Source organism: Cetorhinus maximus, chromosome 12 (assembly GCF_964194155.1).
Source record: "Cetorhinus maximus chromosome 12, sCetMax3.hap1.1, whole genome shotgun sequence".
In the NCBI taxonomy this organism is placed as follows: Eukaryota; Metazoa; Chordata; class Chondrichthyes; order Lamniformes; family Cetorhinidae; genus Cetorhinus; species Cetorhinus maximus.
The window spans coordinates 62,850,414-62,873,771 of record NC_135890.1 but is presented as its reverse complement, the minus strand read 5'-3'; the positions used below and the strand labels follow the sequence as shown (position 1 = coordinate 62,873,771).

Here is a 23,358-nt window from a genome sequence, read left to right as displayed (position 1 = left end):
TGGCTTGTTTCTTTACTTCATTGCTGCAATTTTTGTTCATACTTTAAGCTCCTACAATATACGCTGATTGCTCAGATTCCTCACAATCCTTTCATGAACCGTTCTTGATTCACATACTTCAATAAAGACTGCAGAGGGAATGGTTGAAAAGTGATACCTCAGGACTCAACTGATTCTCAGTTGGACTGCAAGGGTGGGGTGGGGGGAGTAACCAGAGTCTGTGGTCTGGTGACGCTGTGGGGGGCAGAGTTAGTGGTTTCAGCCAGAGTTGAAGGTAGGTGGTTCCAGACTCTCTGTTTGGGTTTGGTGGGTGGCATCTAAAGCCAGTGTCTGGTTTCGGCAACAGGTGTGGGGGGAAGTTAGGGTTTCAGATGCAAAAAGTGTTTTTTGAAACTTAGAGCTTGAGGGTGAAACTGACTATTAGCTGATATTGTTAACTGTTTCCTCAGATAATGACCACCTCCCCTTTAAATTGGCTGTCATCACCTCTTTCTCAACAAAGCAACCCTTGACCCTATCATCCTTGCAAGCTACCACCTTAACTCTAATCTCCCTTTCCTCTCAAGTTCTTGAGTGTGTTCTCATCTCCCAAATTGTGCCCACTTTCCCTGGAACTCCATATTTGACTCCTTCCAATTAAGTTTCTGCTCCTGCCACAGCACTGGAACAGCTCTTAAAGTCACAAATGACATACTCAGTGACTTTGACAAAGGTAAACTATTTGTCCCCTCAACCTGTCTGTAGTACTTGACACAGTTGACCATGCTATCCTTCTCCAGTGCCTCTCCACTGATGTCCGGCTGGATGGGATTGCACTTGGCTGTTTGGCTAGGATCAAGTGTATCTGTTCTTATCAGTTTAATATCTGATATGTCCCCTATCTGGGGGCCAAATATTAAATTGATTTTTGGGACCAGGAGATGGGACAGGGGCTTGCTCCTTCCATTCCACGCATCAGCCTGGCATTGCAGTGCTTCCAGGAATGGTGCAGTTTCCCCTCCTCGGGGTGAAAGGGAAAAATAAAAAAAGAGAGAAGAGCATCCGACCATGTATTTGCACTATCATGATGATCACCTATTTTCATCCATGTGAGGTTATCTGGTTCTGCCCTGTCCCACCTCATCTGCCAAAATCTCCTCATACATGTTTTACTGTCTCCAGATTCAAATATTCTATTGCTTTCCTGGCTGGCTTCCCATCTTCAACTCCCCATGAACTTCAGGTCATCCAAAACTGTTGCTTGTCTTTCTCCAAAATAGCTCCCAAGTTGGAACAGATATGCCACACATTCAGATATGTACTGAGTGGATTAAAGGGTAGGAAATCTCAGTATAGAGGTATTCTGTATGTAAAAAAAAAAGTTAGCTTTCTACAAAAATGGTGTAATGTCCTAGGCTCTAAGCCTAAAGTTCTCTGCCTCCTTCCTCCATAAAGATACAGCTTAAAACTTAGCTCTTTGGCCAAGCTTTTGGTCATCTGCCATTTGTGGCTGTGTCAGTTTTTGGATGTTTTAGTATGTTAAAGGTGCTAAATAAATGGAAGCTGTTATTTTCCCCACTTTTGTGACCTGCTCAGCTGAGATTACAACTATTACTAACAATGAAAGGGCACTGTAAAGAAGGATGGAGTATGTTCAAATGACACATACTGTTTATTTTCTAGTTCTGTATAGCTTGGGGTGTAAGTAATTTTAATGCCACACGGTGACAATATTGGGTTGGAATAATTGTTTTTCTGATCCTGAAAAAGCCTGTAATATTTTTCTTTCTCTAGATGAAGGGGCCAAATCGAACAATGATGATTCATGAAACAATCTGCCGTCAGACTCGAGTATGAAATGGTGTCATGGTGCCATATTACCACCTGATAGTGTATTTCTCTCTGCATTTTCTCATTCCCTTTCTCACTCCTTTTTCTCATATACTGTTTTCTTTATGGCTATTTTGTAGCTCATTATACTTTTATGTGGCTTGTTTTTGTGCTTGAAACTTTGTGTTATTGTATATTTTGCAGTGTTGGACTTTCAGTCACAGAACTTGAATCTGCTCAATAATATCCTAGCTAGTTTCTGTTGCTTGGTTTGTACAGTGTGAAGAACTTCAGTTAGGGTGGAGAAGAGAAGTTAGCAGATTCTGTGTTAATTCAGAACCTGTTTCTGATTCTTTTCCATTATGGTTTTCCTTTTGACGAGTCTTAATTTATTCAGTCTCAGCCAAGCTTTGGCTTATGCAACAGAAAACCAGGGTCCAAATTTAACTGAATGGAATTGCGCCCATGTAGTGAAACTGGGATGTCAAAGCTCTAATTGTCATTGCTTTGACTAGGAGTGTGCTTTGCGTAACAAAGGAAGCAAATGCTCCAAATTATAATGTGATTTTAGGACAGAGTATTTTAAAAATAGAACAACTGTAATTACTGCAGTGCTTAATACAGCTGGGGAACTAGGGATCAGGGCTACAGGATGATTAGAACTGACCCTCTCTCCATTGGACAGGGGATCAGGGCTACAGGATTATTATAAAGCTTTCAGTATTTAAAACCTGGTCATGTGTGGGTTTTATATTAATTTCTGAGGTTTTTGTTTGTGCTGTGCTGCCCCAATGTTTCAGTCTTACCTCCACAGACACCTAATCAGTTTCTTTCAAACTGTTGTTCTCATGATGTTACAGTCTGCCCCACTTCAATACAGAAGTGAAATTGTTCCTGTAAATGGACCTAATTCTACAAAATAATATAAAATTGTACAAATTTACATATTTTAGAAATATCTAAAACTTGCTAAAAGGAAGTCTCATTTGAATAAATCATAGCTCATTTAAAGAACAGGAGTGTTTGATAAAGTTTCTCTCTAAGTTGCACTTAAGTACTTGACGACCTGCTGTATGTAGATTTTTAATTGCAAGCTATCTGGTATAAAATGTAACTTTGTGATGTTTGCCAGTTTATAAGCACTAAGTTTGTAATACTCAGGAATATTGGACCAACAAAACAGTTTGTTCAGTTTCAAATGTGTTTTGCTTATTTCAAAATAATTAAAGAGCATCAAAATGCAAAACTGTAATTTTAATGGTATGAATCTTTCAGCATATACACCTTTTCTGTGACCCATCATTATATATTAAATGTACTGGTATAAAAGCAAATGGCATGTTCAGGTTTTGTATGTGGATATGGCTGCCCTAGAGAGATTGAGTAGACTGGAATTTAGAAAAACGAAAGATGATCGAATTGAAATGTGTAAAATTTTTAAGACTTAGAACTTGGGATCAGCCATTTAGGATTGAGATGAGGAGATATCAAAAAGATTGCGAATCTTTGGAATTCTCCACTTGAGATGTTCAGATATTGAGTATATTCAGGACTGCTTCTGTCCAGAATCTTTTTTTTTTCATGATCTACGACTTGTGGAAAAGATTTGGAAAAAACTAGATGTACATCATTCAAGTTTGGCTTCAGACTCCTGGACATCAAAAAGACATTTCTGCTCTGGACTTCACCAATCACCAATACCCAATATCTTTGTCTTGCTAATTTTTTTGCTACATTTAAGTTACCTTGGGTCAGTCTACTGCCCTTCCCTTATCACTTCAATGATTGGGAGACTTCAGTCTCCTGCTGAGCCTGTGTCTGTCTCCTGGACTGACTGGTTTTCAGCTGCAGCCTGTTCCTGGCCACAGGTTACATGCGTTCATGTTTATGATCCTGCACAGAATGTGCTAATGCTAGTGGAGCCTGGCTCCAATCATCTTGTCATTGGACGAAGGCTCTGTTTCATCAAGACCATGTGGTGGTCGGCGTGCAACGACCAGCACATGTTAAAAATAATCTCACAGAGGCAGCTTTCATTTGTCAAAATGAGGTTTGGGACTCAGAACGTCATAGACAACCCCAACAGTGACAGACCTGAGCGCTGCACGGCCATCATAAATCGGGAACTCGGGCACTTCGACAATGACATTGCTACCCTAAGTGAGACACGCCGTGCAGGAGAAGGCCAACTGAAGGAACAAGGCAGCGGTTACACCTTTTCCTGGAAGGACTTTCCAGAAGAGGAATGATGCCTTCATGGGGTGGGCTTCGCCTTCAACTATGAGCTTGCCTGGAGCCTCAATAATTTCTCCCCATGGGGTAAGCAAGTGCCTCATAGCTGCCCGGCTCACCCTAACAAGCAATCACCCTAACAAGCAATCAATATGCCAATGCCTACACTTGAGGCAACAGATGAGACCAAGGAGGGATTCTATGCTGACCTTGAACAATCCCTAGCCTGTGTCCCAGCAGGCAACGAACTGATCATCCTGGGAGGTTTCAACCTCAGAGTTTGGAAGGATGTGAATCTCTAAGGCAAGGAAGGAATAGGAAAAGCAAACTTCAACGAATCCTCCTCCTGACAAAATATCTAGAACATGGCCTAGTGACAAACCAACACACTGTTCTGTTAGCGAGGTGAGCACGACCACATGGCAACACCCACGGTCCAAACACTGGCACTTGATTGACTACATCGTTGTTCAAGCAAGGGACCACAAAGATGTTCACATCACCTGCACCATGACACGTACCGATTACTGCTGGACCTATCACCGCCTTATCTGACCTACCATCTCCATCAGCCTGCACCTCAAACAGCGGGGGCAACTGAGCAAGGAAATTAACATTGAAGGCCTCAAAGATCCCATCAAGGTGACTCTTCTCAGTCAGCGTCTCACTGCCAGTCTCTGAATCTCCAGCCACCAGGAGCTACAGTGTGTCCAGAGCGCCTGGTTGACTCTAAAGTCCACCACAACAAACACATACAAAGAGGTCCCTGGTTTTTCTACCAGGAAACATTGCGATTGATGAAAACCAAGCGATACAGGACTTGATTTGAGTGGAAGACTGGAAACTTCACACTATGAGAAAAGCAGCAGTCCTACAGGTAGTTGTAGGTAGCAGTACAGTAGAAAACCTGCAACATAAAGAGCAAATGGTGGATAGAAAGTGTGCGGGAGATTCAATAGCTCTTGGGGCAGAATCTTCGGGTTGGTAAAATGACTGCGTGTCATTCAGATATTCAGTTTGGTGGGAGCGCACTGAAGTCGGCTGCGCACCCGCTGAACTGTCAAAGGCCTATTAAGGTCATTTAAATTACAATTGAACTAATTAAATGAGCTGCCCGTCCAACCTTAAGGTTGGCGGGCAGGCGAAGAGCCCAGGCGGCCTTTGCATTTATCATCAAACCTCACCCACGGGCGGGATTATGTTTTGTGAAGGTTTTAAAACATTAATAGAAAGTTTTAATAAAAGTCATAGACATATCCCAGCTCATGTGACACTGTCACATGAGGGGACATGTCTTTAAATTTTTTTTTCCTTTATTAAAAATTTTAAAAATCAAAGTAATCGCCCTGAGGCAACTCTGTGCCTCAGAGATTTCTGCGTTCTTTTGCAGAAGAGCACAGGCCCCGACGCATCCTACTCCCCCCGCCCGCAGGGGGCAGGCCTTAATTGGCCCCCCACGCAAAATGGCGCACAGGCGGCGATCGGCTGCGCCAGCTCCTGCCCAACCTTTTCTCCCCCCCCCCCATAAACAGGGAGAAAATTCTCCCTATGGATACCAACGATGTGCAGTTTCTTCAGGACTGTGAGGATTATCTACAGCTCAAGGGCCCACGCCACTGAGAGCTGAGAATGGAGGGGAGCTCATCAAGGACAGTGAATGTTCACGAGAGAGAACATTTCAATGAACTCCTCAACCAAATCTTTCTTAGACTTGAATGTCCTCAGCTCCATTCTTCAGTACCCTTTCTGGCTCAGTCTTGGTGCCACACCGGTCTGGAGGGAAGTTGAAAAAAACATTTGACAACAGAAAAACAACAAGGCCTCTGGAACATGAAATCCCTGCTGAAATTCTGAAACAGCAACAATACATTCCTGGAATGGCTGCACAACCTCATATTTTTCACCTGGGAAGAGACATGCATGCCAGGAGATCTCAGGGATGCTGTGATCGTGACTATGATCAAGAAGGGACACAAGTCTGATTGCAGTAACTAAGAGGAATCTCCCTGCTCTCTGCCACAGGAAGATCGCTTTAAGATGCCTCCCAGTGGCTGAAGAACTCCTTCCAGAGTCACTGGTTTTTGTCCATCAAGAGGTGCCACAGTCATGATCTTCACTGTGTGGCAAATACAGGAAAAGTGCAAGGAACAGCAGTGAGGTCATTGCACTAACCCTCATCTCCATTTTCTCTGCTGCAATATTGTAACACCTCCAGAAAATTACCCATCAGCGTGGAAATAATCTACAGAACAGACAAGAAACTGTTCCACCAGTCTTGAATCCAAAATAAAAATCACTCCAATTTCAATCATTGGGCTTCAGCATGCAGATGGCGCTTGTGTGCTTTCATTCAGAAACTGAGCTCCAGGTCATTGTCGGTGGCTCTTTGAAGCATATGAGAAAATGTGCCTTTCACAACACCAGGAAAACTAAGGTCCTCTTCCAAACAGCTCCCACAGCACAACACCTCCCTCATCAATGAAGATCAATGGAGATTCTGGAAAATGTAGACTACATTCCATATCTTGGGAGCCTCCTCTTGACAAAGGCAGACATTGGAAACGATGGATTTCACTATTTATGTGCTGACTCACCCTTCGCCCAACTGAGCATAAGGGTATTTGAGGACCAAGCTCTCATATCTGAGACTAAAATCATGGTTTATCAGGCAGCAGTGATCCCAACGCTCCTATACACTTGAGACTTGGACAGCTTACAGCAGGCACTGACGTACCACCAGCGGTGCCTTTGCAAGATATCCTGCAAATTTGGTAGCAAGAAAAGCGGTCCAACAGCAGCCAAGCTAACATGCCCAGCATCAAGGTGCTAATCATGCAAAAACCAGCTCCGCTGGGCAGGACATGTTGTTCACCAGACTCCTTAAGTAACTGCTCTACTCTGAACTCGGTTGAGGCAGGAGTCTGCCAGGAAGTGTGTGGAAAATGCTTTAGGGATGTCCTCAAAGCATCCCTGAAGAGGTCAAACATCCCTGCCGACTTATGCGAAGCCTGGCTTGTGATTGACCAAAATGGAGAAGGTTTATTCAGGAAGGTAGCAAACACAATGGGAGACTTCGTCAGAAACATGGAGAGGCAAAGTCAAGGCATTGAAGAGAGTGCACGTACCTCCAAACAGCTCATCTACCTGATCCTTCAAGCACCACCTTCCCAGCATGTGGCAGAGTCTGCAGATCGTGCATTGCACTTATCAGCCATCTCAGAACCTATTGAACCAGAGTGGACGTAAGCCATCCTCAATCTCTATGTGGGACAGCCCAGGTGTGCCACAATGCTGTGGGGATAGATTGCAGCGAGGGGTTTTTGATTTATCTGTGAGATTTTTCACCGAAACAGGCAGCTGGAGCCTGGAAGTAGCCCTGAGAAGCAGAGAGAGAAATCTGCCAGGAGTTGTAGACCAGAAGTAAAGGACTGTCAGAAACCAATGGTATTTTCTAATTTTGGAATCACTGAGCAAGAAAGCAGTGAGGCCGGTGCTGGAGTGTCCATAAGTGTGAGGTGCTTAAGGTCACCTAATCTGATACTGGTGGAAGGACCCCAAAAAAATCTCACCTTGGAGAACAGCAGGAACACTGAGTGAATTCCTGAATACTGTGGCACACCTTTGTTTAGCCCCATGACAAGCGAGGGAACCCTCGAGATGCTGTATAGGGGTACTTTTTGGTGGAAATAAAAGTAGAACAGGGAGTAAAGAATAAGCATTTACAAAATATGGTGTTAATTACATGCCTTTTTTGAAATCTTGCACAGCGAAGGTTGTTTTGTTTAAAATGTTAAATTTTGTAGCATAATTCTTTCAGTTGACTGGGAGTTTGCATTTCTTTTAAAAATGTAATGGTCTGCCTTTCGATCATAACAGTCACAAATGTGTAGTTGTGATATTATAGATTTTTGTTTAAAAAAAGCTGTTACCGGGCTGGTGACGATGAGTGTAATCTCGAGCTTGCCCAAGCAGGGGGTTGAACTTTTGTTAGGAAATGACCTCACAGGCTGGAAGGTGTTATCTCATGCAACTTAAAAACAGTCCAGCAGCAGGAATCTTTAAAGTTGCTGACAGCTGAAAAGATGGTGGTGATGCAGCCCATGAAGGTTCAGATGACTGAGTCATTACACAGGGGCCAAGGAAATGCACAAGCAGGTCAGTAAGGGAGACGCTCTGAAGAGCCTCAGGGAAGTCACTGGTATTAAAAGGGCTGAAGCCAAGCCAAATGAGTTAAAAAGCAGAAAATGGATCTACTGAATTCCAAAATCAAAATGTCCCATAGAAAGGATTGAAATTGGAGTCACCCAAAGGGTTAATAACAGCCAACACTGAAGTACATAGCTCTGACTGCTGAAACAGCACAGAAGTTAACCACGCGGAATCACAATGCAGCCACAGAAATGGAAGTTACTGAATGCAGCTCAAAGCATAACTTTGATCAAATAATTTGAATTAAGGGGCAGACTTAAGATGTTAGAGAAAAGGGCAAAAATTCAAAACACAGATGCTGTTGACCTAGCTCGAAAAGAATTAAATAAGATCTGATTTGAGTGGAAAGAGGAAAAATAGATATTTAAAAGTTCAAAGAATAGACCAAACAATATCATGCTGCCTTGAACTTAGTATCTTAATGGCATTCTTGTAACAGGAAAAAGGGACTTTGATCAAAGAAGGGATGAGTTACTGGCACAAAGAGGCCATTGCTAACATCATAAAAAAGAGGCCAAACTGAACTTCTTTATCCTCTCCCTGTCCTGAAGCAGAGGTGTTTTTTAAATGATTTTCGAAATAGAGTGTGGTGTGTTTCCACAAATCCTCAATTTGTGTGGTCTAATCTTATAAGTAGCACACAGCAACCATCTTGTTGGGTCCAGGAGAAAGTCCATTTTAAAAATATCAAAAAATGAATAAAGTCTAATGTACACAGTTTGATTTTTCATGTTTTATTGACACAAGTGTTTTAAGTTTAGTAAGTGAACAGGACACACTTCCAGGTAAAGAAGTAACACATAATTTAACTACAGATTTAACTGGGCCAATCTTTGTAGAGTTTAACAGCAAAAACACTACAAATAGAATCCACTACAGTTCATAAGTTAAAATCAGTGCAAACTGTCATAAAGATCTCATCCTCACCAACCTGCCTACTGCAGGTGCATCTGTCCATGACAGTATCGGTGAGAGTGACTGCCACATAGTCATCGTGGAGACGAAGTTCTGCCTTCACATTGAGGAAACCCTCCATAGAGTATGGCGCTACCACCATGCTAAATGGGATAGATTTTGAACAGATCTAGCAATTTAAGACTGGGCATCCATTAGCAGAATTGTACTTGGACACAACCTGTAACCTCATGGCCCGGCATATCCCCCACTTTACCATTACCATCAAGCCAGGGGATCAACACTGGTTCAATGAAAAGTGCAGGAGGGCATGGTAGGAACAGCAACAGGCATATCTAAAATGAGGTGGCAACCTGGTGAAGCTATAAAACAGGACTACTTGTGTGCCAAGTATCATAAGCAGCAAATGATAGACAGCGCTAAGCGATCCCACAACCAACGGATTAGATCTAAGCTCTGCAGTCCTGCCACATCCAGTTGTGAATGGTGGTGGACAATTAAACAACTCACTGGAGGAGGTGGCTCCACAAATATCTCCATCCTCAATGATGGAGGAGCCCAGCACAGCAGTGCAAAAGACAAGGCTGAAGCATTCGCAACAATCTTCAGCCAGAAGTGCTGAGTGGATGATCCATCTCGGCCTCCTCTGGAGATCCCCAGCATCACAGGTGTCAGTCTTCAGCCAATTCAGTTCACTCCACATGATATCAAGAAATAGCTGAAGGCACTGGATACCGCAAAGGCTATGGGCCCTGACAACATTCCGGCAATAGTACTGAAGACTTGTGCTCCAGAACTTACCGCGCCCCCTAGCCAAGCTGTTCCAGTACAGCTACAACACTGGCATCTACCCGGCTATGTGGAAAATTGCCCAGGTATGTCCTGTACACAAAAAGCAGGACAAATCCAACCCGGCCAATTACCGCCCCATCAGTCTACTCATGATCATCAGTAAAGTGATGGACGCGGTCAACAGTGCTATCAACCGGCACTTGCTTAGCAATAATCTGCTTACTGATACCCAGTTTGGGTTCCACCAGAGCCACTCAGCTCATTACAGCCTTGGTTCAAACATGGACAAAAGAGATGAAATACCAAGATGAGGTGAGAGTGACTGCCTTTGACATCAAGGCAGCATTTAACCCAGTGTGGCATCAAGGAGCCCTTGCAAAACTGGAGTCAATGGGAATCGGGGAAAACTCCACTGGTTGGAGACATACCTAGCACAAATGAAGATGGTTGTGGTTGTTGGAGGTCAGTCATTTCAGCTCCAGGGCATCATTGCAGGAGTCCCTCAGGGTAGTGTCCTAGGCCCAACCATCTTCAGCTGCTTCATCAATGACCTTCCATCATAAGGTCAAAAGTGGGGATGTTCGCTGATGATTGCACAATGTTCAGCACCATTCACGACTCCTCAGATACTGAAGCAATTCATGTCCAAATGCAGCAAGACCTGGACAATATCCAGGCTTGGGCTGACAAGTGGCAAGTAACATTCATGCCACACAAGTGGCATGCAATAACCATCTCCAATAAGAGAGAATCCAACCATCGCCTCTTGATGTTCAATGGCATTACCATCACTGAATCACCCACTATCAACATCCTGGGGTTACCATTGACCAGAAACTGAACCAGACTAGCCATATAAATACTGTGGCTACAAGAGCAGGTCAGAGGCTAGGAATCGTGCGATGAGTAACTCACTTCCTGACTCCCCAGCCTGTCCACCATGTACAAGGCACAAGTCAGGAGTGTGGTGGAATACTCCCCACCTGCCTGGATGAGTGCAGTTCCTACAACACTGATGAAGCTCCAGGACAAAGCAGTCCGCTTGATTGGCACCACATCCACATTCACTCCCTCCACCACCGATGCACAGTAGCAGCAGTGTGTACCATTTACAAGATGCACTGCAGGAACTCACCAAGGTTCGTTCGCACTTTCCAAACCAATGGCCTCTACCATCTAGAAGGACAAGGGCAGCAGATAGATGGGAACACCACCACCTCGAAGTTCCCCTCCAAGTTACTCACCATCCTCACTTGGAAATATATCGCCGTTCCTTCACTGTCGCTGGGTCAAAATCCTGGAACTCCCTCCCTAACAGCACTGTGGGTGTACCTCCACCATATGGACTGCAGAGGTTCAAGAAGGCAGCTCACCACCACCTTCTCAAGGGCAACTAGGGAAGGGCAATAAATGCTGGCCCAGCCAGCGAAGCTCACATCCCGTGAATGAATAAAAAAATGGAGAAGGTAGAAATCTCACCACGTAAAACACAGTTGGAAAATATCAGGAAAGGAAGAATGCAATAGGAAACTGTCTTGCATCAGCCATTTGAGTGAAAAAGGTTCATTTATATTTTGTTTCCACAATATAATGCTAAAAAATATATATATATTTCCATTTTTTCCAAGGGGGAGATTTGTCATGAACATATATTATTAATTATACATTTCTATTTAAAAAAAAACCAATCTTCATTTTAAATGGACACAAGAAGCCTTAAAGATGGCTGCCAGTCATCTGACCTTTTATAACTGCAATGTGGTCATGCTTCTAGCAAGGCTCAAAGTGGATTGCAAGTAGATATACAGAAACATATAATTAACAACCATATGTTCATGACAAATCTCCCCTCTTGGAAAAAATGGAAATATATATAATTTTTTTAGAATTATATTGTGGAAACAAAACATAAAGAAATGAAGATATTTGAAATTCAAGGTGCGTTCTCACAAGGGTAAACCGAAACTCATTGTCAATGTCTTCCCTGGAAATGTGAATAGCTCTTTGCTATCTCACCGAACCTGGGAGAATGGGAATCATTCAAGTTAATGGCTGAAACATTTAAATTGTTAATTACCTCGGCCATAAAGACAATGGATGGAACTATGCCCCCCACCCCCCAAGATGGGCTAACTCAATACCTAATACGGAAGCATGATTCGGCAGCTTGGGATAGCAGCCATTGTGTTTTTGAATTGTGCAATGAAGGCTGTAAAAAGCCATTTTGTGTGGGAGTGTGGAAGACAATAGCAGCACACAGCTGAAACACCCATGCACCACGTGAGAGCAGGGAGGAAATCACCCCTGGTCTGTTTGAGAAACCAGGAAATCTTCCAGTGTCAGTACTCAAGGTCTCCCAGTAAGAAAGGCGCTTCCACTGTCTCCCATGATCTCAACCACCTATTGAATCCACCTACAAAGGAAAATTCTGACTCTTCAACTTCACAAGCCATCACAGCTGCTAAACTGAACCTCAAGTTTAAACCCCTTCACTTTGGGGAGAACAGGCCCACAACGATATCTTCAGAGACTGATTTGAAATTTCAACTTTATTTTTCTCCTGTATCTGTATTTTAGTTAATAACTTTATCACTTTTACTTAAGCAACTTTCAGCAGTAGTTTTGCAATAAGCTATCTTTATCTTGTTTAAGAATAAAGCTTGACTGCTTATTTTTAAATTAAATCACTTGGAGATTAAAAGGGGGCTACACACACACATTTGAGGAATCACTTTGAGGAAACGCCTTTTACATGGTCATATCAGTACCAAAGGAAGAATTCAAGTGCCACAATTTTGTTGCAATAAAGTGTTTAATGTTTTATGGTATCCACAAACAGCAAATAACCAGAATATGTAGAACTTAGTTCCCTCATTTTATAACATGCAACAGCAGTAGCTCAGGCCCCTTTAGCCTCACATCAAACTCCCAAATAGATTTATAAAAATAAAAGCACATAGCATTTTTTTGGTAACCATTCATAACCACTAGTACCATCACTTGTAAATAGAACATACTGTGTGACTATATATCATTACTGCAACTCCTTGGTTAACCATCAAATTAAGACCTACAAATTCCAGTTACAATTTTTAATGCCAGCTAATTTCAATTTTAGTGTTAGCTGCGGGGAGGAGTTGATAATTAAAGCCTCTGCTGTGTCTGCAGTCCTATTTTATTTCTTGCTGGGAAAAATTTTGATTTTAAAAACAAATGATTTGAAGACTGGCAAAGGTCTCGGATGAACCCAGAGATATAATGAACTAAACCAGGTAACAAATAATCAAGGACATCTTGTTGCCTTCATCCGATGGACAGAGTGTGGCGGCTCAAGAGATTTCACAAACTTTTAATCCCACTTCTGACCTCGGGGATAGAATCTGAATAGAAAATTAATGTAACTGGAGAATGGTAAGTCTCCTACTCATTGGAGTGTATTATAAACATGTAGTGGATCCTCAAAAGTAGGTAGTAATGCTCATTAAATCTTTTTATAGATCTTGTGAACAAACACTGATGAAAATGTGGTCCTTATCGTAGCAGCAGCTGCTGTATGTGTGTATATTAACATAAAGAATGAACTTGCATTTATTTCGTGCCTTTCAATGCATCAGGATGTCCCAAAGCACTTTACAGCCAATGAAATACTTTTGAAGTGTAGTCACCATTGTAGTGCGGCAGGCAGTGTCTCACAAACAGCAATGTGATAAGCAACAAAATGGTGATGAGGGGATAAATAATGGTCAAGACACCAGAAAAAACCCCCCTGGTATTGGAATAGTGTTATAGGGTTTGTTACATTTATGTGAGTCGGGGCTCAGTTTAACAGCACATCTGCAAGATGGCACCTTAGTGCAGGATGCCCTTGGTACTGCATTGAAGTGTCAACCTAGATTACATGCTCAAGTCTGTGGATGGGACTTGAAACCAGGACCTGGCTCAGATGAGAGTGTGGTACCAACTGGTGATTTTATAATTTCAGGAAAGACACTCCGCATGAAAGATCTTTCAATTCTCCATTGGGCGATTAAATGTGTGACACAGTCAACAGACTGAGTGACCTTCCAGTCTTTTGCATAGATGAAAGGAGACAGATGTGTGTGAAGAAATCTCACCAAAATCTCATTAGCTAGTAGTCTAGAATGATGTAATGAGGAATTACAGTACTACAACTTACTTTATGATAACATCTTTTAAAGTAGTAAAGTGTCTGTATTACAGACAGAATTTGACACAGAGCCACATGATGAGATATTGGGACCCGTGAAAGATCACTTTTAGGGAGGGTGTTGGAAAAGCTTCAGCACAGTCACTAATGGGGAAGTGAATGAAACTGAGGATGCTAGAATTGGAGGAGTGCCACATTCCCAAGAGGGTTTTTGGACTAGAGGTAGAGTGATAGTGAGGGGGCAAGGCCATGAAGGGAATGAAAACCAGGTGAGAATTCTAAAATTGAGATTGAGATAAATAATAAAAATGAAATATAATTAAAAAATAATGGCACTGAAAGAATAGAAAAGTGAACAAACCCTGATGTGATGCACCTCGAGATAGAGGGCAATTGAGGAGAATACAGTGGCACTAACCAAAAATTCCCAGTAGAATTGTGAATTGCACCAAAGACAGTTTGAGAAAAGGGGGAGAAGCCATGAAAGCAAAGGTCAGTTAATCTTGACTTGTGGGTAACCTTTAATTTGATCCTGTATTATGGATTCAGAGTGTACAAAGAATGGAGATCATGGATAGTTTGAGCTTTTTAAGGAATATGTGTGAAGGCAAAAACAATATAAGAGTTGGTGTACCTATGGATTTTCAAGTGGTTGATTTGGTGGTATTAGAGGTTTGGATGGCTCAGGGACAAAGAGAAATGGTTATATTAGGGAAAGGCAGTGTGTGTGTAGTGGGAAGCCCCAAGGATCTTCACTCAGACTTCTCATTCACTTACTACAAATGGTTCACATGTGTAGGGAAAAAAGGCCTTCTTTTATTATTATGCCTTATAGTAAAATGGATAGATGCAGTTCAATGCAGAAAATGAGAAGGAATACATTTTAGGAAAAAGGGGGATATCTCCCAGTGAATTGGTGAGAACAGCAGGGGAAATTTGAGGAACTTTTTCTGAGTTTTTTGAAGATGGAATATTGACTATAATTGTGTGTTGAGGCAGAGACTGTAATATTTATAAGGGAACTGTATAGATATTAGAAAGGTTTAGGCAGTTCAATCCATAGAAAGGGCATAGGTACAATGGGCTGAATTTTGTGATGTAATTTCTGAGATTCTATGAACCTTGTTTCTTGCATGGATTAGTTTCCTTCCATCTTTTGATGGATGAACTCCACTTGGGTGGAATGCCAAAGTGTCACTGCTTTGTTTTAGAACCAGCTGCCTCAGTGAAGTCTGCTCCACTGTGAAGAAACTTTGTGAATTTTCATTTCTGAGGTCCACAGCCTGCTAAGATAAGGATGGTAACTTTCCCTGCTAGTGGGATTCTGATCGTGTAGTCCTGAAACAAGGCTTGGTATTAAGCAAACTGGTATTTGGGAATTGATCCATGCCACAGGAGCTAGAACCAGTCAAACACTAGGTGGGCTAAGCTACACAGATACCTAGATCTGGATCAACTGCCTTACCAGCAAGGATCGAGACCCTATTCAATTTACAGCAGGCCTTACATCAAACAGCCTAGAGGTCTCCTATGGTGGAATGAATCGTAATTAAGGAAACAGCAATCTACAGACTGGTTTTTGTTGTCTTTCCTCTCAAAGCCCTTGGTGCAGCAGCCTTTACGCTACATTCTAACTCTATTTACCCTGGGGTATCTCTAATTTTAAAAATTTGTTATTGGGATATGAGCGCTCCTAGCGAGGCTAGCATTTATTGCCCATCCATAAATGCCCTTGAGAAGATGGTGGTGAGCCACCTTCTTGGACCACTGCTGTCTATCTGGTAAATTGTAGCTGGAGGAAATCTATATAACTATTGATGCTGTATATGGATGTATAAGGACGAGAAACTGGGTGAAACTAAATTCATGCTTTTCCATTGTTTTAGCAAAATAATGAGGAAATAGGAAGTAGTGAGGGGAGGGATGATGTTGTCTTCTAGTTCTCTGTTACAGAAAAAGGAAGAAGCAAGGTAGATGTGAGAGTAACTTTCCATCTCGGAGAGAACTGCCATTATTTAAAATTCAGGAATATGTTTAACAAATTATATCCATGTGGTAATCCAGTAACAAAGAACAAAGAACAAAGAAAAGTACAGCACAGGAACAGGCCCTTCGGCCCTCCACGTCTGCGCCGATCATATTGACTGTCAAAATAAAAGATTTTGCACTTCCGGGGCCCGTATCCCTCTATTCCATCTTATTCATGTATTTGTCAAGCTGCCTCTTAAACACCACTATCGTACCTGCTTCCACCACCTCCTCTGGCAGCGAATTCCAGACACTCACTACCCTCTGCGTAAAAAACTTGCCCCGCACATCTCCTCTAAAGATTTCTCCTCTCACCTTAAATCTATGTCCCCTAGTAATTGACTCTTCCATCCTGGGAAAAAGCTTCTATCTACTCTGTCCATGCCACTCATAATTTTGTAAACTTCTATCAAGTCGCCCCTCAATCTCCGTCGCTCTAGTGAGAACAATCCGAGTTTCTCCAACCTCTCCTCATAGCTAATAAGCTCCAGACCAGGCAGCATCCTGGTAAACGTCCTCTGCACCCTCTCCAACGCCTCCATATCCTTCTGGTAGTGTGGTGACCAGAATTGCACACAATATTCCAAGTATGGCCTAACTAAGGTTCTATACAGCTTCAGCATGACTTCCCAGCTTTTATATTCAATGCCCCTGCCGATGAAGGCAAGCATGCCATATGTCTTCCTGACTACCTTATCCACCTGCGTTGCCACTTTCAGTGACCTGTATACCCAGATCCCTCTGCCCGTCAATGCACTTAAGGGTTCTGCCATTTACTGTGTAACTCCTACCTGTATTAGACCTTCCAAAATGCATTACCTCGCATTTGTCCGGATTAAACTCCATCTGCCATTTCTCTGCCCAAGTCTCCAACCGATCTATATCCCGTTGTATCCTTTGACAATCCTCTTCACTAACTGCAACTCCTCCAACCTTAGTGAACAAAAGAACAAAGAAAAGTACAGCACAGGAACAGGCCCTTCGGCCCTCCAAGCCTGCACCGATCACATTGCCCGTCAACTAAAACATTTTGCACTTCCGTATCCCTCTATTCCCATACTACTCAGTTATTTGTCAAGCTGTCTCTTAAACACCACTATTGTACCTGCTTCCACCACCTCCTCTGGCAGCGAATTCCAGACACTCACTACCCTCTGCGTCTGTTCACTAACATGTTCAAATGTAGACTGAATATGTTAATACTACAAGGCAGCTTCCAGCTTTACCATGGACATGCTTCGTCTCCACCACATCAGCAACTCTCCCCACACAGAATTTCAGGAAGGCGAAATGCCATTTGGTAGCAGTGTGACAATACTTAAAGGCATAATTCAGCTAATTAAACTACTACAACAGCACTAACCTCATGTGCCTGTTTGCAACCTTTGCAGTACATATACTTCATTTCATACATTAGTTGTAAAGCACTTTGGGACACCCTAAAGGTCATGAAAGGTGCTAATTTTTATTTTTCCTTTAATAAAAAGCAGTGGAATTCCTCAAAGCATTGTCTTGTGAAGAAGCTTCTATAGGCACTTTGATATGTTTAGTGTATGTCAGTTTCAAATGAAGTTATTAGTAAATCAGCTCCAGAGTGATTGATGGCTTTATGCTCATTAGATTGATTGTGTGAACCAGTCCTGAATTACTAGTACAATAGTGAGTACTGATTCTTCATTCCCCGATATAAAGATATCCTTCATCCTGCACAAAATTCACCCATAGCTTCATTGGTTTAATATTCAACAAAGAAATACATTTACATAATGAAGAGACCAAACTGGAAATCAAATAAATTGTTGAAGATTGCAAATGTTTTTGCTGTGACTGCTCCAATACTCAAAAAGCAGATTCTACGCTTCTGATTCTAAACTCTCTTCAGCTTCCTCTTTGTCTGTCCGTTGTCTTAGTAAAAGGAACTTGCCATCAGCACTGAGTTTTATTGACTTCATGAGCACAGCTAAAGCTTCTGGGTCCTGAAACACAGAATTCCTCAGGTAATTAAATGGACTCTTTTCTTCAAATACAGTTTGTAATCCTGTTTGATCCTAACTCGTCAACTTATAACTTTGTAGATGCTCTACTGGCGTACTGCAGTTCAGTCATCGTACCGTCATGTACACTGCTTGTCTATTCTGGGTGATGATTCAAGCTGCACTGGCTGTTCAGCTGCAGGACAAATTTCTCCAACGGTGGAAAGGTAATGTTATTCCAACATTTAAAAGGAGATAGAACAAGTCCATGGAGCTATAGACTAGTTAGCTTAATGTCAGTGATAAGACAGATAATAGAATTTTTACTCAAAAACGTAAAAGAAAAACATCTAGAAATTGATAATGAGTAATCAACACAGATTCCAAAGGGAAAGGTCATGCTTGACCAATCTTGACCAAGCTTACATTATCCTTATCCAATCTTTCTGTTACTTCTTCAAAGAATTTAATAAGGATAATGTAGTATATGTAATATCTTTGGATTTTCAAAAATGCTTGGATAAGATTCCCCATTGTAGACTAATGACTAAGGTTAAGAGCATGTGGAGTCAGGGATAAGTAGCAGAATGGATATAGCGATCAAGCAGGTCTAGATTGACAAGTGTGGGACATGGTGTTCCATAAGGATTGGTGCCGGCACCACTGTTATTCACCATTTACATAAACAATTTGGACTCAGGAATTGAAAGTACAATTTCAAATTTTGAGGATGACACCGAACTGGAGGGTGTAGTTAATGCTGAGGAACATTGTGACAAAATACAAGATGTTAATAAACATACAGAAAGGATGGGCTAATGGTAAATAGATTTGACTGTAGTTAAGTATGAAATGTTGCATTTTGGTAGGAGTAAGGCAGCCAGATACTGCTTGGTGTCTAAGTGGGATAGAAGAGGAAAGGAATCTGGGGGCACAGATACACAAATCATTAAAACATGATAACAAGCCGATATAATGTAAACAAACCATGGGTTCATTTCTAGACAGGCAGAATTGAAAAGCAGGGAAGTTATGTGAAACGTCTATGGAACCTTAGTTAGCTAATCCTCTATCCTTGGTCTAACCATTAGAAAACAGCGAGTCAGCATAAATGGGTCATTTTTAGGGTGGCAAACTGTAACTAATGAAGTGCCTCAGGAATCAGTGCTGGGGCCTCAACTATTTATGATTTACGTCAATGACTTGGATGAAGGGACCGACTGTACTGCAGCAAAATTTACTGACGATACAAAGGTAGGTAAGAAAGTAAGTTGTGAGGAGGATACAAAGAGCCTGCAAAGGGATATAGATAGATTAAGTGAGTGGGTAACAATCTGGCAGATGGAGTATAATGTGGGAAAATGCGAGGTTGTCTACTTTGGCAGGATGGATAGAAAAGCAGAATATTATTTAAATCGACAGAGACTGCAGAATGCTGGTACAGAGGGATCTGGCTTGTCTTTGCACATGAACCGCAAAAGTTAGCATGCAAGTGCAAGTAATTATGAAGACAACTGGAATGTTGGCCTTTATTGCAAGGGGGATGGAGTAAAAAAAATAGGGAAGTCTTGCTACAAATGTACAAGTTGTTGTTGAGACCACACCTAAAGTACTGTGTACAGTTTTGATTTCCTTGCTAAAGGAGGGATGCACTTGCATTGGAAGCAGTTCAAAAAGGTTTATGACGCTGATTCCTGGGATGAAGGATTTTCTTAGGTTGAGCAAGTTGGGCTCATTGGCATTTAGAAGAATGAAGGTGAGCTTATTGAAACATAAGATTCTGAGGAGCCTTGACAGGGTGGATACTGAGAAGATATTTCTCGTGGGGAAATCTAGGACTTGGGGGCACAATTTAAAAATAAAGGGTCTTCCATTTAAGATCATAATAAATAGGAGCAGGAGTAGGCCATTCGGCCCCTCAAGCCTGCCCTGCCATTCAATAAGATCATGGCTCATCTGCCCCAAGCCTCGACTCCTCTTTCGTGCCAGCTCCTCATAGCCCTCAACTCCCCAATATTTCAAAAATCTATCTACTTCCTCTTTAAATACTTTCAGTGATCTATAGCCTCCACAACTCTCTGGGGTAGAGAATTCCAGGCATTCACTACCCTCTGAGAGAAGAAGTTCCTTCGCATCTCAGTTTTGAATGAGTGTCTCCTTATTCTGTGCCCCCTAGTTCGAGATTCCCCCACTAGTGCACACATCTTCTCAACATCTACCCTGTCAAGCCCCCACAGAATCTTGCACGTTTCCACAAGATCATACCTCATTCTTCTAATCTCTACTGAATAAAGGCTAAGCTGTTTGGCCATTCTTGATAAGTCAACCCCTTCAACCCAGGAAACAGCCTAGTGAACCTCTTTTGAACTACCTCCAATGCCAGTATATCCTTTCTTAAATACGGGGACCAAAACTGTATACAGTACTCCAGGAGTGGCCTCACTAACACCCTGTACAGTTGTAACAAGACTTCCCTATTTAAACTCCAATCCCCTAGCAATACAGGCCAACATTACATTTGCCTTCTTAATTACTTGCTGCACCTGCATGCTAACTTTTTGTGTTTTATGCACAAGAACACCCAGATCTTTCTGTGCTACACTTTTTAGGAGCCTCTCTCCATTTAAATAATAGTCTGCCTTTTGATTCTTCCTACCAAAGTGCATGACCTCACACTTTCCTACATTAAACTCCATCTGCCAAGTTTTTATCCACTCACGCAACCTATCTATATCCCCTTGCAGACTTCTTATGTCCTCATCACAACATGCCCTCCCACCTATTTTTGTATTGTCAGCAAATTTGGATACATTACATTCTGCCCCCTCCTCCAAGTCATTAATATAGATAGTAAATAATTGAGGCCCTAGGACTGATCCTTGTGGCACTCCACTAGTTGCGTCTTTCCAACCTGAAAAAGACCCATTAATCCCGATTCTCTGCCTTGTGTGTGTTAACCAATCCTCAATCCATGCTAATAAATTATCCCCAATACCTTGAGCTCCTATCTTGAGGAATAACCTTTTATGTGGCACCTTATCGAATGCCTTCTGGAAATCCAAATGCACTACATCTACCGGTTCCCCCTTATCAACTCTGCTTGTTTAAGACAGAGATGAGGAGGAATTTCTTCTCTCAGAGGATTCTCTTCCAAAGAGCAGTGGAGGCTGGTCATTGAATATATTCAAGGCTGAGTTAAACAGATTTTTAATTTACAATGGAATCAAGGGAGATGGGACCAGGCAACAAAGTGGAGTTAAGGCTACAATCAGATCAACCATGATCTTACTGAATGGTGCAGCAGGCTCAATGGGTCAAATGGCTTCTTCCTACTCCTATTTCTTATGATCTTGTGGCTAGACTTGGAATGCTATATACAATTTGGATCTCCAAATTACAAATATAGAGGCACTGAAGAAGGTGTAAGAAAGACTTATAGGGATGATATCAAAACTGAGTGGTTATAACTCTAAGGAGGGATTGAACTGGTTGGGGGCCTTTTCTCTAGAAGAGGCTGAGGGATGACCTAACACAAGTCTTTAAATCAATGAAAGGGTTTGATTAGATAGATGTACAGATATACTTATGAAGGAATCTAAAACCATAATTATAAGGTATTGAATGCAAGTGTAGGGAGGTTATGCTTCAGTTATACAGGGCATTGGTGAAACCACATCTGGAGTATTGTGTACAGTATTGGTCACCTTATATAAGGAAATATGTTTATATGTAAATGCATTGGAAGCAGTTCAGAGGAGATTTACTAGATTAATACTTGTAATGGGAGGGGTTAGAACCAGAGAAAAGTTACAGCACAGAAAGAGGTCATTCAGCCCATTGTGTCCCCACCAACCGAGAAAGAAAAAATAAAAAACTAGCCGCCCATTCTAATCCCACCTTCCAGCACCTGGTCCATAGCCGTGCAGGTTACAGCACTTCAGGTGCCGATCCAGGTGCCTTTTAAATGAGTTCAGGGTTTCTGCCCTCACCACCAAACCAGGCAGCAAATTCCAAACACCCACCACCCTCTGGGTGAAGAAGTTTTTCCTCATGTCCCCTCTAATCTTCTTATTGTTAAATGAGGAAAGGTTGGACAGACTAGGCTTGTATCTGCTGGAGTTTAGAAGAGTAAGAGGTGACTTGATTGAAACATATAAGAACGTGAGGGGTCTTGACAGGGTGTATGTGGACAGGATGTTTCCTCTTGTGGGAGAATCTAGAACTAGGGGCCACTGTTTAAAAATAAAGCGGTCGCCCAGTTAAGATGGAGATGAAAAAAAATTATTTCTCTGAGGGTCGTGAATCTTTGGAACTTTCTTCCTCAAAAGGTGGTGGGAGTAGAGTCTTTGAATGTTTTTAAGGCAAAGCAAGATAGATTTTTGATAAGCAAGAGGGTGAAAGGTTATCAGGGGTAGGCAGCAATGTGGAGTTGAGGTTAAAATCCGATCAGCCATGATCTTACTGGATGGCTCAAAGAGCTGATCCTGATTGCAGCTATTCCTGCTCCTAATTCGTATGTTTGTATTCACTGAAATCCAATAAGGAATTCAAAAGAAACTTCTTTACCCAAAATATGGTTAGAATATTGAGCTAGCTACCACATAATTGAGGAGAATAGCATAGATGTTTTTTAAGGGGAAGGCAGATAAGTAGGAGAGAGAGAGAGAAACGAACATAAGGTTATGCTGATAAGGTTAAGTGAAGTAGGGTGGGAGAAGGCTCGTGTGGAGCTTAAACACCAGCATAGACCAGTTGAGTTGAATGGGCATTTCTGTGTTGTACATTCCATATCATTAGTGTGCTATCTGAAGTATGTCTACTGTTGTTGTAATTAATTATTACATTTTTTTTACTTCAAATCAGTTACTTGTTTGGTATGTTACAGTAACATTTCAATTAGCTAGGAATAATGATTCAAAAAATGAACTGCAACCATTGCCTAATAGGGATCATACTGGCAGCAGAGAGTGTAAAAATGTTCTTTAAATGTCTTCTAACTCCTAAATTATAGACCTAAATATTGCCTAAAACATGCATTCTTTCAGTTATTAAAACCATTTTTAATGCTCACCCTTTCTGCCTGATTAATCTTTCTTCCAAGATCAATAATAGAACATATCTGCAAAACAAGAGATGAGAGACACAATGTCTATATTTAATAAATTAGTCGCAACAGTGGTGAACTACAAATAAAACACAACCAAAACAGGTCTTTTGCCACCTGTACACAGC

The 23,358-nt window shown here is 41.8% G+C and overlaps 2 protein-coding genes and 1 non-coding gene across 4 annotated transcripts in view; 2 read left to right on the top strand and 1 right to left on the bottom strand.

Annotated features, from left to right (window-relative positions):
- Positions 1 to 3,061, top strand: part of washc4 (WASH complex subunit 4) — a 139,530-nt gene extending 136,469 nt beyond the window's left edge. The window contains exon 33 of the mRNA XM_078553746.1: positions 1,774 to 3,061. Within this exon, the coding sequence (XP_078409872.1) occupies positions 1,774 to 1,808 (35 nt within the window). The 3' untranslated portion in view covers positions 1,809 to 3,061. The remainder of the gene's footprint in view (positions 1 to 1,773) is intronic.
- On the top strand, positions 810 to 996 carry LOC144688167 (U2 spliceosomal RNA). Its single transcript, XR_013578365.1, has one exon. It is a non-coding gene; the product is annotated as a U2 spliceosomal RNA (small nuclear RNA).
- Positions 3,062 to 12,750: 9,689 nt separating the features above from the next.
- appl2 (adaptor protein, phosphotyrosine interaction, PH domain and leucine zipper containing 2) overlaps positions 12,751 to 23,358 on the bottom strand; it is a 128,131-nt gene continuing 117,523 nt past the window's right edge. For both annotated transcript variants that reach the window (XM_078553757.1, XM_078553759.1), the window contains 2 exons: positions 23,198 to 23,245; positions 12,751 to 18,129 (listed from right to left, as the gene is read on the bottom strand). In XM_078553757.1, the coding sequence (XP_078409883.1) occupies positions 18,007 to 18,129; positions 23,198 to 23,245 (171 nt within the window). In that variant the 3' untranslated portion in view covers positions 12,751 to 18,006. The remainder of the gene's footprint in view (positions 18,130 to 23,197; positions 23,246 to 23,358) is intronic.